The sequence below is a fragment of the Plasmodium yoelii genome (genome assembly GCF_900002385.2).
Source record: "Plasmodium yoelii strain 17X genome assembly, chromosome: 14".
Lineage (NCBI taxonomy): Eukaryota > Apicomplexa > Aconoidasida > Haemosporida > Plasmodiidae > Plasmodium > Plasmodium yoelii.
The window spans coordinates 1,437,347-1,448,956 of record NC_036186.2 but is presented as its reverse complement, the minus strand read 5'-3'; the positions used below and the strand labels follow the sequence as shown (position 1 = coordinate 1,448,956).

The 11,610-nt window shown below is 22.6% G+C and overlaps 5 protein-coding genes across 5 annotated transcripts; 2 read left to right on the top strand and 3 right to left on the bottom strand.

Annotated features, from left to right (window-relative positions):
- Positions 1 to 59: 59 nt before the first annotated feature.
- PY17X_1437700 (uncharacterized protein) lies at positions 60 to 1,949 on the bottom strand (the record flags this gene model as incomplete). The annotated part of the gene is made up of 1 exon (XM_724514.1): positions 60 to 1,949. One exon carries the CDS (start codon positions 1,947 to 1,949, stop codon positions 60 to 62), a length of 1,890 nt encoding a protein of 629 aa, XP_729607.1.
- Positions 1,950 to 4,330: 2,381 nt separating this feature from the next.
- On the top strand, positions 4,331 to 5,773 carry PY17X_1437600 (zinc finger protein, putative; the record flags this gene model as incomplete). The annotated part of the gene is made up of 1 exon (XM_724515.2): positions 4,331 to 5,773. The coding sequence occupies one exon, from the start codon at positions 4,331 to 4,333 to the stop codon at positions 5,771 to 5,773; it is 1,443 nt and encodes a 480-aa protein (XP_729608.2).
- A 1,099-nt stretch (positions 5,774 to 6,872) lies between these two features.
- Positions 6,873 to 7,556, bottom strand: PY17X_1437500 (ribulose-phosphate 3-epimerase, putative; the record flags this gene model as incomplete). Its single annotated transcript, XM_724516.1, has 1 exon — positions 6,873 to 7,556. One exon carries the CDS (start codon positions 7,554 to 7,556, stop codon positions 6,873 to 6,875), a length of 684 nt encoding a protein of 227 aa, XP_729609.1.
- Positions 7,557 to 8,658: 1,102 nt separating this feature from the next.
- Positions 8,659 to 8,820, bottom strand: PY17X_1437400 (conserved Plasmodium protein, unknown function; the record flags this gene model as incomplete). Its single annotated transcript, XM_022957580.1, has 1 exon — positions 8,659 to 8,820. The coding sequence occupies one exon, from the start codon at positions 8,818 to 8,820 to the stop codon at positions 8,659 to 8,661; it is 162 nt and encodes a 53-aa protein (XP_022812948.1).
- Positions 8,821 to 10,489: 1,669 nt separating this feature from the next.
- On the top strand, positions 10,490 to 11,062 carry PY17X_1437300 (raf kinase inhibitor, putative; the record flags this gene model as incomplete). The annotated part of the gene is made up of 1 exon (XM_724586.1): positions 10,490 to 11,062. The coding sequence occupies one exon, from the start codon at positions 10,490 to 10,492 to the stop codon at positions 11,060 to 11,062; it is 573 nt and encodes a 190-aa protein (XP_729679.1).
- Between the last annotated feature and the right edge of the window lie 548 nt (positions 11,063 to 11,610).

The window sequence follows — 11,610 nt, the reverse complement described above, 5'->3', positions numbered from 1 at the left end:
ATAATAATAAATTGGTGAATATGTGGAAATATTAATGGATAAAAAATGTACTTCAATTGCTATTCCCACAATTTAATTGTTGAGTCCCAGCTAGCTGTAGCTAACGTTGAGGTTTTAAAAGGATGCCATGCACAGTCTATACAAACATTACTATGCGCTTTTATATTTTTAAAGTTAGACATTTTTTTCCAATTCCATATAAATAAACCTCCATTACTATCACCACTGATAACATATTTCCCATCATTACTACATGATACATTGATAGAATATCCAATATTTTTATGTCCTTTGAATGTTTTTTTCGAAAAGAATCTAAATTTCCCTGTAGCTTCATAAACAGTTATTATATTATTCATCGATTGACATAAAAAAAATTTGTTACTTGGATGAACAGAAACGGATGTTATTGAAAACATGGAAGCATCAGAAATATATTTAACAACAACAGGTAACCCGTATTCCCAAATAAATATTTTTTTATCATCTGATGTACTGACAAGTTTTTTATTATTTTCACATAAAGTAATTGTATTTATAGCTTGTAAATGCTCATTATATTCTAATTCTATATTACCTGTTCTAAAATCAATATGACAAATTTTATTATTAGCACCACCTACTAAAAATATATTTGGATCATCGTTATTTAAGCACAAACAATATGGTGTTTTTTTCTGACTATATATTCCTTTTATTTTTCCATATTCTGTGTCCCAGTAAATAACATTATTATCATAACTGCAACTTATAAAATTTGATCCATCTTTATCAAATAGTACATCCTTAACTCCTTTGAAATGTCCTTTGTATGTTCTTACACATTTTTTTGATTTATATGAACCCCACAATTTTAATGTACTATCTAAGGAAGCAGATAAAATATAATTCCCATATTTTGGGAAAAAGCGAATTTTTTGAACTCCCATTTTATGCCCCTTATATGTATGAATTTCTTTTTTGGGTGGGAAATTTTCTTCTATTATAAAATCTTTTTCTTTATATTCTGATGGCAATTCAAACCATGATTTTTTATAATAATCATCAATTTCATAATTTATATGTAATGTTGAAACTATTTTATCATTATATAATGTATTTTGTTCGCTTATTGTATTATTTTGAATTGCTTCTTCAAGTGCGCATGGTTCCAATTTTAAAAATATATTTTTTTTGGAATTATTTTTTTTAGACTCATCTACATCGTCATCATTTTTAGCATTTTTAGGTTTTTTATTATCACATGTTTGTTCGTCTCCGTTTTCTTTCTCTTTTTCTTGGTTATTGTTATTTTCTTTACATTCCCATGGACCTTTATATTTTTCCAGGGAATAATAATCATTACCCTCATTTTTCCCTCTTTTTTTTCTACTTTTATTTACATGCAACTGTCCATTGTTTTCAGAGTAACTAATTGGATTTTTTGCTATTATATAATTTTGATAATTGTTTTGGTAGTAATTTTTTAATGCGGGGTTTTGAGCAATACCTGTTACATTAAAATGATTATATTGGTAATCAAACATATTTTTATTAACAAATGTTGTTTCTATATTTCCATTAAAGTGGTTTTTATTTGCATTTTTTAAGAAATTATAGTCTCCATTTATACATGGCCCTTGTTGTGGTTTGCTCAAAATGCTATGGTAAACTGGGTCATCAAACATAATTTTTTTTTCCATATTCTTAAATTTTTCTCTATAATTTTTTATTTCCATATCATAGGTATTTACATCAGGGGCACAATCTATTAAATTCATTGAACTTATATTTATTATTTGACTATTTTCATTTTTCTCATTTTTTATACTTGTATTGTTTTCATCACATATAGGATCCGTTGTTTTAATGTCACCATTATTTGAACTTCCTTTCTCATTTGAGTTTTTATCATTCGAATCATCTACTTCAAGATCGTCATTTTCGTCATACTCTCTCAATAAATCCATGATTTATGTACGCATATTTATAAGTAAAATGATCGTGTATATGCTAATTGATTTAAATGATAAATATTTTATTCAATAATTTGATTGAAAAAACTCGTGTTGTATTTATTTGTTTTGATTTTTTGTATATATACGATTGTAATGATAAATTGTTTGCATAGTTTTCTTTGTTTTACGGAAATATTTTTTAACCAATTGTACGTAAACTTTCTTTAACTCTGTAAAAATTAGTTAACTACTATTTGAATTTGTACATTTTAATACACTAAAAAGTAATACTATTTATTTTTTTTTTTTCAAAATTATAATAACTCTTAAAATAATAATATATATATTTCATTTAGGAATTTTGAACAAAATATGATATTATCTCTTTATTTTGTTTTGTATTATTATATTTTCCTCTTTGTAAAACTCATGGTATAGTATAATAAACATATTGAATGAGAAAATTAAACATGTACATTTTTATCGAATATTGTGATTTTATTTAAAAATTTTTATGAAAAGGGTTAATAATAAAAAATTAAAAATTATGAATATACCATTAATTACAATTAAAAAAAATAAATTTTATGAAATATATGAAAAAAATTGAAAAAAAAAAAAAAAAAAAAATGAAAATCCCAAATGTTTGCTCATCAATTAAAAGGACATCAAATTATTATAATATATACATGTTTTTTTCCATTTAAAAAAACGTATTTGAATTAAATTATAACATTAACATTCTTATTTATATTAATGTTTTACCCCATTGGATAATTAATATTTGATTTTTTTAATTATATTGTCACTCTTAAATACATAGCTAAACCATAGACTATTTTCATATAGTTACATATTGTTTAAACTGTTATAATATATTAAATTAATAATACCCACAAGCATATGTCTATTTTGTTATAATAAACTTTCACAAAAATATGCTCATATTATATTTTTAATTCACAAAATCCTCCTAATTTAATAATATATCAATGATAGATATTCATTGGTACATTTATTATTTTTTTAATAGAAAAACGAATTTGTTCGCTACATATATATAGTTAAATATATATGCTCTTTAAGTAAAAATCATTTATTTTCATTTTCAATACAATATACATATTTGTACACATTTCGAAAAGTTAAAAAATATGACAAAAATGTTTTGTCACCAATAGTACGAACAAAATACGTACAACATTTTATCACGGTCATATGTTGTTAGTGTAATAAAGTACCATAATGTGATAAATTATAATATTTATGTTATGAGCTTTATTATATACACCTATATATCTTTTATTTTAATTTAAATTTTATGATAATATGATGTTTCTATTGTTTTACTTTTTTATGGTAATATCATTATTACCTCCTAAAAATGTCCATTTGAGAAAATAAAGTTTAATTTTTTAATAAAAAAACTTTAAAATACTATTTGGAGTAATAATATATTTATCAATATTTTAAATATAAAAAAAATTACAATAAAAAAATAGCTATTAATAAAAAAAAAAAAAAAAAAAATATGTATGGTCATACAAAAAACATCATTGGCTTGGTGTTAGCTTTTATATGAAACAATAGATACACCTACATATATATATATATTATATATATAATTTTTTTTTTTTTTTTTTTTAAATAGGTCATTAAATATTATTAAAACCATATTTGTCATTTTTAGCTTGCTTATTAAAAAAAAAATTAAGTATATATAAATGCAACAAATAAAATATGCTTAACAAGGAACATTGGAAATTAATGTACTTTTATTTTAACTTAATATGTAGAATTCAATTCTCTATAAGAATATTAAAAGAAAAATGAGAACAAATAAAATAAATATAAAAGCTTTATAATTAAATTAAAAAATTTATGTATGCTTGGAAAAATATTACACTTTTTTTAGTCTAATGATATAGTATATTTTTTTTTTTTTGTGAATATATTGAAAATCATATATATTAAAAAACGTACAAAAATAAAATATATACAATGCATATTTATAAATATATTTATTCATTTACATGATCAATTAATTACACCAATTTTAAAGGCTTTTCTAAAAGCCCTCACTGTGGATGTACTCCAAAAATCCAAGGAGTGTACGTGATTTTTATTTTTTTATTTATATATGTACATACACTTTTTTTTTATTATTTTATTTTTTTTGATATTATAATATTTTATTACTTTATTTATTTTATTATTTATTTTTTTTTGTACATTGCACATTCTTTCTTTTCTTAACTTACTGAGTTCCTGTATTTTCAGTAATATTACATAAGATAGCAATACATTCGTAGTATAAATAGTAATATAATTTGTAGTATAAATATAGCATTAATATAGTAAATATAACAAATAGAAAATAAATTTTATAAAAGATGAACAATGTTTCTCCTGTGGCGAAATATGCATTGTGCAATAATAACTTCCAAGAAAATTTGCAAAGTATGAATGAAGAAAAATATATAGATCATGAATTGTTGTTGCGGCAAAAAAAATATATTTTCGATTCTTTAGTACAGATTAATCAAGAAAATGAAGAACAAATATGTTCTGATATAAATAGTGATATATGTAGAGCATTATCAAATTACGCAGATTATACAACAAGGAAAACAAATTATGTTGTAAATAAAAGATTTTCAGAAATTGAAAACATTCAAGAAAATATAGAAGATATCGATTATTCTACATTTAAGAATTTTAGGACATTACCAGCAAAGTATAGTAATGAGAATGATATAAGAAATAATATAATTTTTAATAATAATAATATATATATATATGCCGAAAATAAAAATGGGACATTAAATGAACAAGCTTGTATATCTATATCACCAAATAATAATATGATTTATTGCTCCACACGAGGGAGAAGATATACTATAGGTGGTGATTCTGGAATACAAAAAAATGTAAACAATGAATACAGTTTCTTTGATGAAATAAACAATACTGCATCATCACTACATGACACAATTAAAACATATACATTTGATGCCATAGATAGCTCAGAAATTTCTAGCACATTTACTAAAATGAATTTAATAAAAACAAATGATATTCTTGATGAATCACACATAAATAAATTAAATACCGGAAATATATTCAATGAACACATCATAATGAATTCATGTGATTCAAATAATTTAAATACAACAAAATGTGTATCAAAAAATTTATCAGTGCAAAAATTATTTAAATATTATAAAAAGTGTTCTCAAGATTTAGAGCATGAACAAAGAGTGTGTAAACCTTGTGCCCATGTATATAATGGAAACATATGCATGAATGGCGATGATTGCTCTTTTTGTCATCATCCAGATCATGTATTAATATCAGCAAAAAAATGGAAAAAACTAGTAAAAAATAATATGGAAAAATTAGATATACTTTTACATGTATTACGAAATCCTGATGATGTTAATTCAAAGCTATTAAATGAAATGCTCAAACATAATCCTAAAAATTTTAAGGCAAGCAAAAAAATTAACAATACCACTAATAACACAATGGTGAATATAAATACCTGCAGTAATAATAACATGCTGGATATTAGCAATATTAATAATATCAATGATTTCGGAAACTTGAGAAATGGAGGGAATATTAATATTAATAGAAAAAATAAAAATAACAATAAAAATAAAGGATATAATTTTCATAACAAAAATGCAACCAAAATGATAAAGCCTATATATAATTATTACGAATCAAATGATATTCCAGACCCTTTTAAAAACAAATTTCACATAAGAAATAATAATAATATGAATATAGAGAGAAATTATAATTTTGTTCCTTACCATGCTAATATGTAAATTTTGTTTAAAAAGAGAAAGTCGTAAAAGTGCTACAAAAATAAGTAAAAAAGGAACATTTAATTATAAGGCTTATTTCTTTTTCAAATTTACAATTATCTATTCGTAGTATTACCTTTATATAAAAATGCAAATGGATAAGATAAAGTATCTTTTAAACGCTTAATAGATGCGAAAATTAATAAAAATGTATAAAAAAATAATAGTAAAATAATAAATGAATCCATTAGCATATACGTGTAGTGATTGTGTATTTTAATTATAATTAGGAAATTATAAGAGATAAATTGCACGTATGTTAAATTCACAGTTTTATCGTTATATATATATATATGAATGCGCTAATGTATATATTGCATTATAGACATAGTATCTGTATCGACAATTTTGTACAGATTGCGCATATACGTATTTGTGTGCATTCTATAAAATTACTAAAATGTGTTAAATAAAACAGGTACTACTTTTCTATGATGTTTAAGGTTAGCTGTAACCCCTTCCCCTATAATTCATTGATGAAAATGTGAAAATTCTTAATCGATTAAAATATAATTTTTTCTGTGTACACTCCACCGTTTCGTTTATGCCACTACCCATGGATCACCATTATTATTATTATTTCATTATTTTTTTTGATATTAGATCCGTTATCATATTTATTGTACCGTTATTTATTTGATTATATATAACAACATTTAAATATTTTTTTTGCCGATAATTTTTGTACCTTGGTGTCTATTATAGTTTTATTATTTTACATATCCACGCTTCGTAAGATAGATTATTTACCTAACTTATTATTTTTAACTGAACATATATTTATATAATTAAAGAATTTAGTTTATATATATGAAAAAAAAAAAAAAGATACATATAAGTATGGCCATAATTTTAATTAATGTATATATATGAAGAATGTAATAGTCCCATTTCTTAATCAAAAAAGATATGGACTACAATATGCTTAATATGTACTGAACTAAAAAATCGAAACATAAACAATGCACAAATAGATAAACATTTTTTGGATAATATATATATGTATGTGTACTACATGTATGCATGCTTATTTTATGTGTCTTAGAAAAACAATAGATAACTAATTTTGCAAATATTTTTGTACTGATTTCCTCATAGTATTAATAACAAATTTGGGGTCTTCTGCATTAAAAATGCTAGTACCAGCAACAATAATATTGGCCCCATGAGATGCAGATATTTCAGTAGTCTCTATATTTAATCCCCCATCAACTTGAATATTTAAATTTTTATATTTTTTTCTAAGAAAAGAAACTTTACTCATCATATCATGCATAAACGACTGGCCCCCAAATCCAGGTTCTACTGTCATAACTAAAACAGTATCTATTAAATTAGTATCTATTATTGGAACGAGTTTTTCTACACTTGTTTTTGGTTTAAGAGAAATTCCACACCACATATTATTGCTTTTAATTATTTTCGCTAGTTCTATACATTTTTCAATATCTTCATTTAAGGCTTCAAAATGAAATGTTAATTGATTAGATGTTTTCAATAAACTAACATATTTTTCTGGATTTTCTACCATTAAATGTACATCAAAAAATATATTATTTGTAAATTTTTTTAAATTATTAATAACAGGAGGACCAAACGACAAATTCGGAACAAAGTGCATATCCATAACATCTAAATGTATCCATTCTGCTCCCAAATCTTCCATTCTTTTAGTTTCTTCAGCAAGCTTGCTAATATTAGAAGCAAGTACTGAAGGTGCTATTATAGCTTCTATTTTTGGCATCTTTAATATTAATTTGGAGTTATATTTTTTCCCCTTATACTAAATAGCTAGATTTTTATTCAAAAAAAAAGATAAAATATTTTCCTTTGATTTGATGAGGAAAGAGTTAAGCAATTTTATTTATATCACCACAATTGAATAATATATAGAAATTAATGTATATTTATTTTAAATATTAAATTGTAAAAAGATATTATGAAAAATTCAATAAAAGTTTATTATATAGATTAACAAATTTCACAGTTATAGGTTTTCAACTCCCTTTCATTAAATATGCGGACATTTGTGTGCACAATAATTGTTTGCTCGGATTAGTAAATACGTTTGGTCAAAAATTTTTCAATTCCTTATTTTAAGAATTTACTTTATATAATATATATATATTTGTTATTATACTTTTCTTGAAATTTCGCATTATTACCAAAACAAATATATTTTTTCTTCAAAAATTATTAGTATATGTATAATATTTCGCGTAACTGTATCACATGACAACAATTAGCTCACATTAGTGTCTGAGATATTATACTTATGGGTATAACATTTTATTTATTTATTTATTATTCGATTTATTTATATGGGAGCAATATTATATTCCCGTTCTTGAAATAAAAATTTTTATAGCTATTTGAGAAAATGTGCTATGCATATATTTCGTTTAAAAATAAAATAAATACTATTTAAATGCGACAAGTAAAAATATTAAAAAGTGTATTATATATATATATATCATAAAAAACAAAAATAATTATATGTACATTTGAATAATTAATTTTGCTTCCATGCTATTTATTTGTAATTGTTCCAGATTCCAAAATGGCACATGTATATATAATATACATTTTAAGAGGATATGCACAATATTATCTTAATCATTGCAAATATAAAAAACTGAAAATGTTTTCCAAAACGCTTATGGATTTCTTTATATAAAAAAATATCCTAGGGTTCATTTTATGGTTACTTATTTACTCCAGCAATTTAACCGTATGCTCGCAAACTATATACATATATATGATTATTAAAAAATTATATTTTCTTAAAAAAAAGTAATATTGAAAATAGGAAAAATTCTTAATAAATTAATTGGTAATATGTAAATTTAGAAAACACCGAGAAAAAATAATATAAAGAAAAAAAGAAAAATCACAAAACAAACAATAAATATAAATAGAATTTGTATTAAATACAGACGCACATTTAGACAATTATCTTTCCCTTCCACGGATGATTCTTTAATTAGAGCTTCTAATTCATCAATCATTTTGTATATACAGGCAATATAAATGGGGATATTTTATTTTTCCGGTTTTTTTTATTTTCGAATTACATAAATGGCGATATTTCGGTGTCAAACTAGAAATATTTATGGTTCTAACGTTACATATCACTCTTCTATTTTCAAAGCTTTTCATCTACTTATTACTTTTGAAATGCTATTTATATATTTTATTTTCTAACTGCCTATAACTGTTTTTTAAATTAACTTTTATAATCATCACTTCAGACAAATATTAAATGCATGTTTTTAATTTTATGTCTATATTTATATGTTTAAATATTGTAAGGTAATATTTTACACTTCTTCATTATGACTAAACATCGTTATAGTTTAAATTTTTGCTTTTATAAAAAATATAATATATATAGGTAAATATAAGAAAAAAGCATGCATAAAAAAGAAAAGTATAGGATTCAGTAAATAAATAGTTGTATATAAAAAAATATTTTGTTTTACATTTTATTTTTTTTGACGATTCTAATAATTTATAACTCATAAAATACATGTAGGAATGTTTTATTTTGCCTTTTTTTTAATTACAAAAAAATGAAAATAATATATACATATATATGAATGCTAATATTTGGTGGCACTTTTACTATATAAAAAATCAAAAATTACGTTAAAATTAATCGAAAAAAAAGTACTAGACAAGGGTTAAAAAATACAAGCAATATATATTTTTTTTTTCCCCTAAATTTATTTTGCGATTTTTATTGTCTTAAGAAACAATTGGGGTGAAAATTTAGAATTTTGAAATTTAGGGAAATTATTAAAAAAAATTATTCATATAAATGTCTGTATCATATTACTCTATATGTATTATATTTGTTGAAACAACGGATATATGTAAATATGTATACGTATGTATATATATATATAATATTTTATTCGCAGTTTAATAAACATAAGAATGTCATATTAATAATAAAAATACTTATGTACAAAAAAAGATATAATATTTGAGGGAGTTAATATATATATATATAAATGCGTACAGAACAAAAAATTCAAAAATGGTGCGCATGCAGATAAAAATAGCTTAAAAATATGTATATTATATATATTATCAATAATATAAGAATAAAAAGAAATGTTAATATACTATATTAACAAATAAAAGGTATATCTATATAACGATTTTAATTTTTTATATTTCATAATTTAAGTATTAAAATTGCAACGGAGCAATATCTACACATGTGTACAAATATATTGGGACATTTTTGTTAAGAATAAATAAAAAGAGCAAACAATAATATAATTACTGTCTATATATAGCTGAATTTATATCAAAGGAAAAAATGCAAAAAATCAAAATACTATATGTACAAAACAATTTTTTTTTAATTCTTTAGTCAAACTATTTCCAATTTAAATTCGATACTAAAAACAAATGTCTTTTTTTCATAACACTTTAAAAATATTACAAAAAATAATTTTATAATAAAGGATATACATAATTGTAATTTTTATTTCATACCAAACACAAATTATATATACAATTTTTTTTTAAAGTAATTTTAGCAATATAGACAACGAAAATCCCAAACTTCCCCCAATATACCATTATTTTCATATAGGAATATATATACACGCATATACATATATAGGCAATATCTTTTGTGGATAGTATACCAACCTGTTAAAAATGACAATTCCTACAATAGAAGAACTGAAAAAGGAAAAAATAATACCCAACATTTTCCCAAATGAAGATATCAATCTAAATATAGATATTTTTATAAGTTTTAAAGCAGGAAAGGAAGTAAAAAACGGAAATATATTAGATATTTCTGGAACTGGAAGTGTACCGAGAAATGTTCGATTTTCCGAAGCTCCACCAGATGGTTATTGTTTTGTTTTATTTATGATCGATCCAGATTTTCCTTCACGAAAAAGACCAGATGGAAGCGAATATATACATTGGGTTGTTTCAGGTATAAAATCTAAAGAATTATTAAAAGGAACAGAAAAAAATTGCATAACATTATTGCCATATAATGGCCCCTCTATAAAAAAGGGTACAGGCTTACATAGAATTAGTTTTATACTTTTATTAATAAAAGAAGAATATAAGGATAATATAACTGGTATACCAATATATAGAGGAGAAAATTATATAACCAGAGTTAAATTCAATAATTATAATACTTCTTATAATATTGCACAAATAAATAATATGCAGGTTGTAGGATTTAATTGGTGTCAAATCGAGGCATAAAACAGACATTTCATTTAAATACATACACAATAATACCATAAATATATATGTACATATTTATGTGCAGCATACACATTTATACACATTCATTTATAGTGTAAAAGCAAACTATTAAATATTTTTTTCATTTCATCACCTAATATGTATATAAATCAAAGGAGAGTTAGTTCTTTGCTTCAAAACTACAATTTTTCCTATAACCAAACAAAATTGTTATATACGCTAAAAGTGAATACGTTCACATATATATACGAACTTATTTTGCCAATATATATAAAAAAGTGGCGATAGGTGTATTTAATACCCCTACAATGGAAAATTGTGGATATATGGATATATAAGAAACTATTTAAATAATTTTGATATAATTATATTGCCTTTCCTTTTTCCAAATCGTAAAGACAACTATATAAAATAATGTATAAATTTCATATATTTATATTACACATAATAATAAGATATACATATGTGTATACTATTTTTTTTGTTATATCAATTATCCATGAAATGAGAAATTTACTATGGTAATTATAAAAGTAGTTACGTGA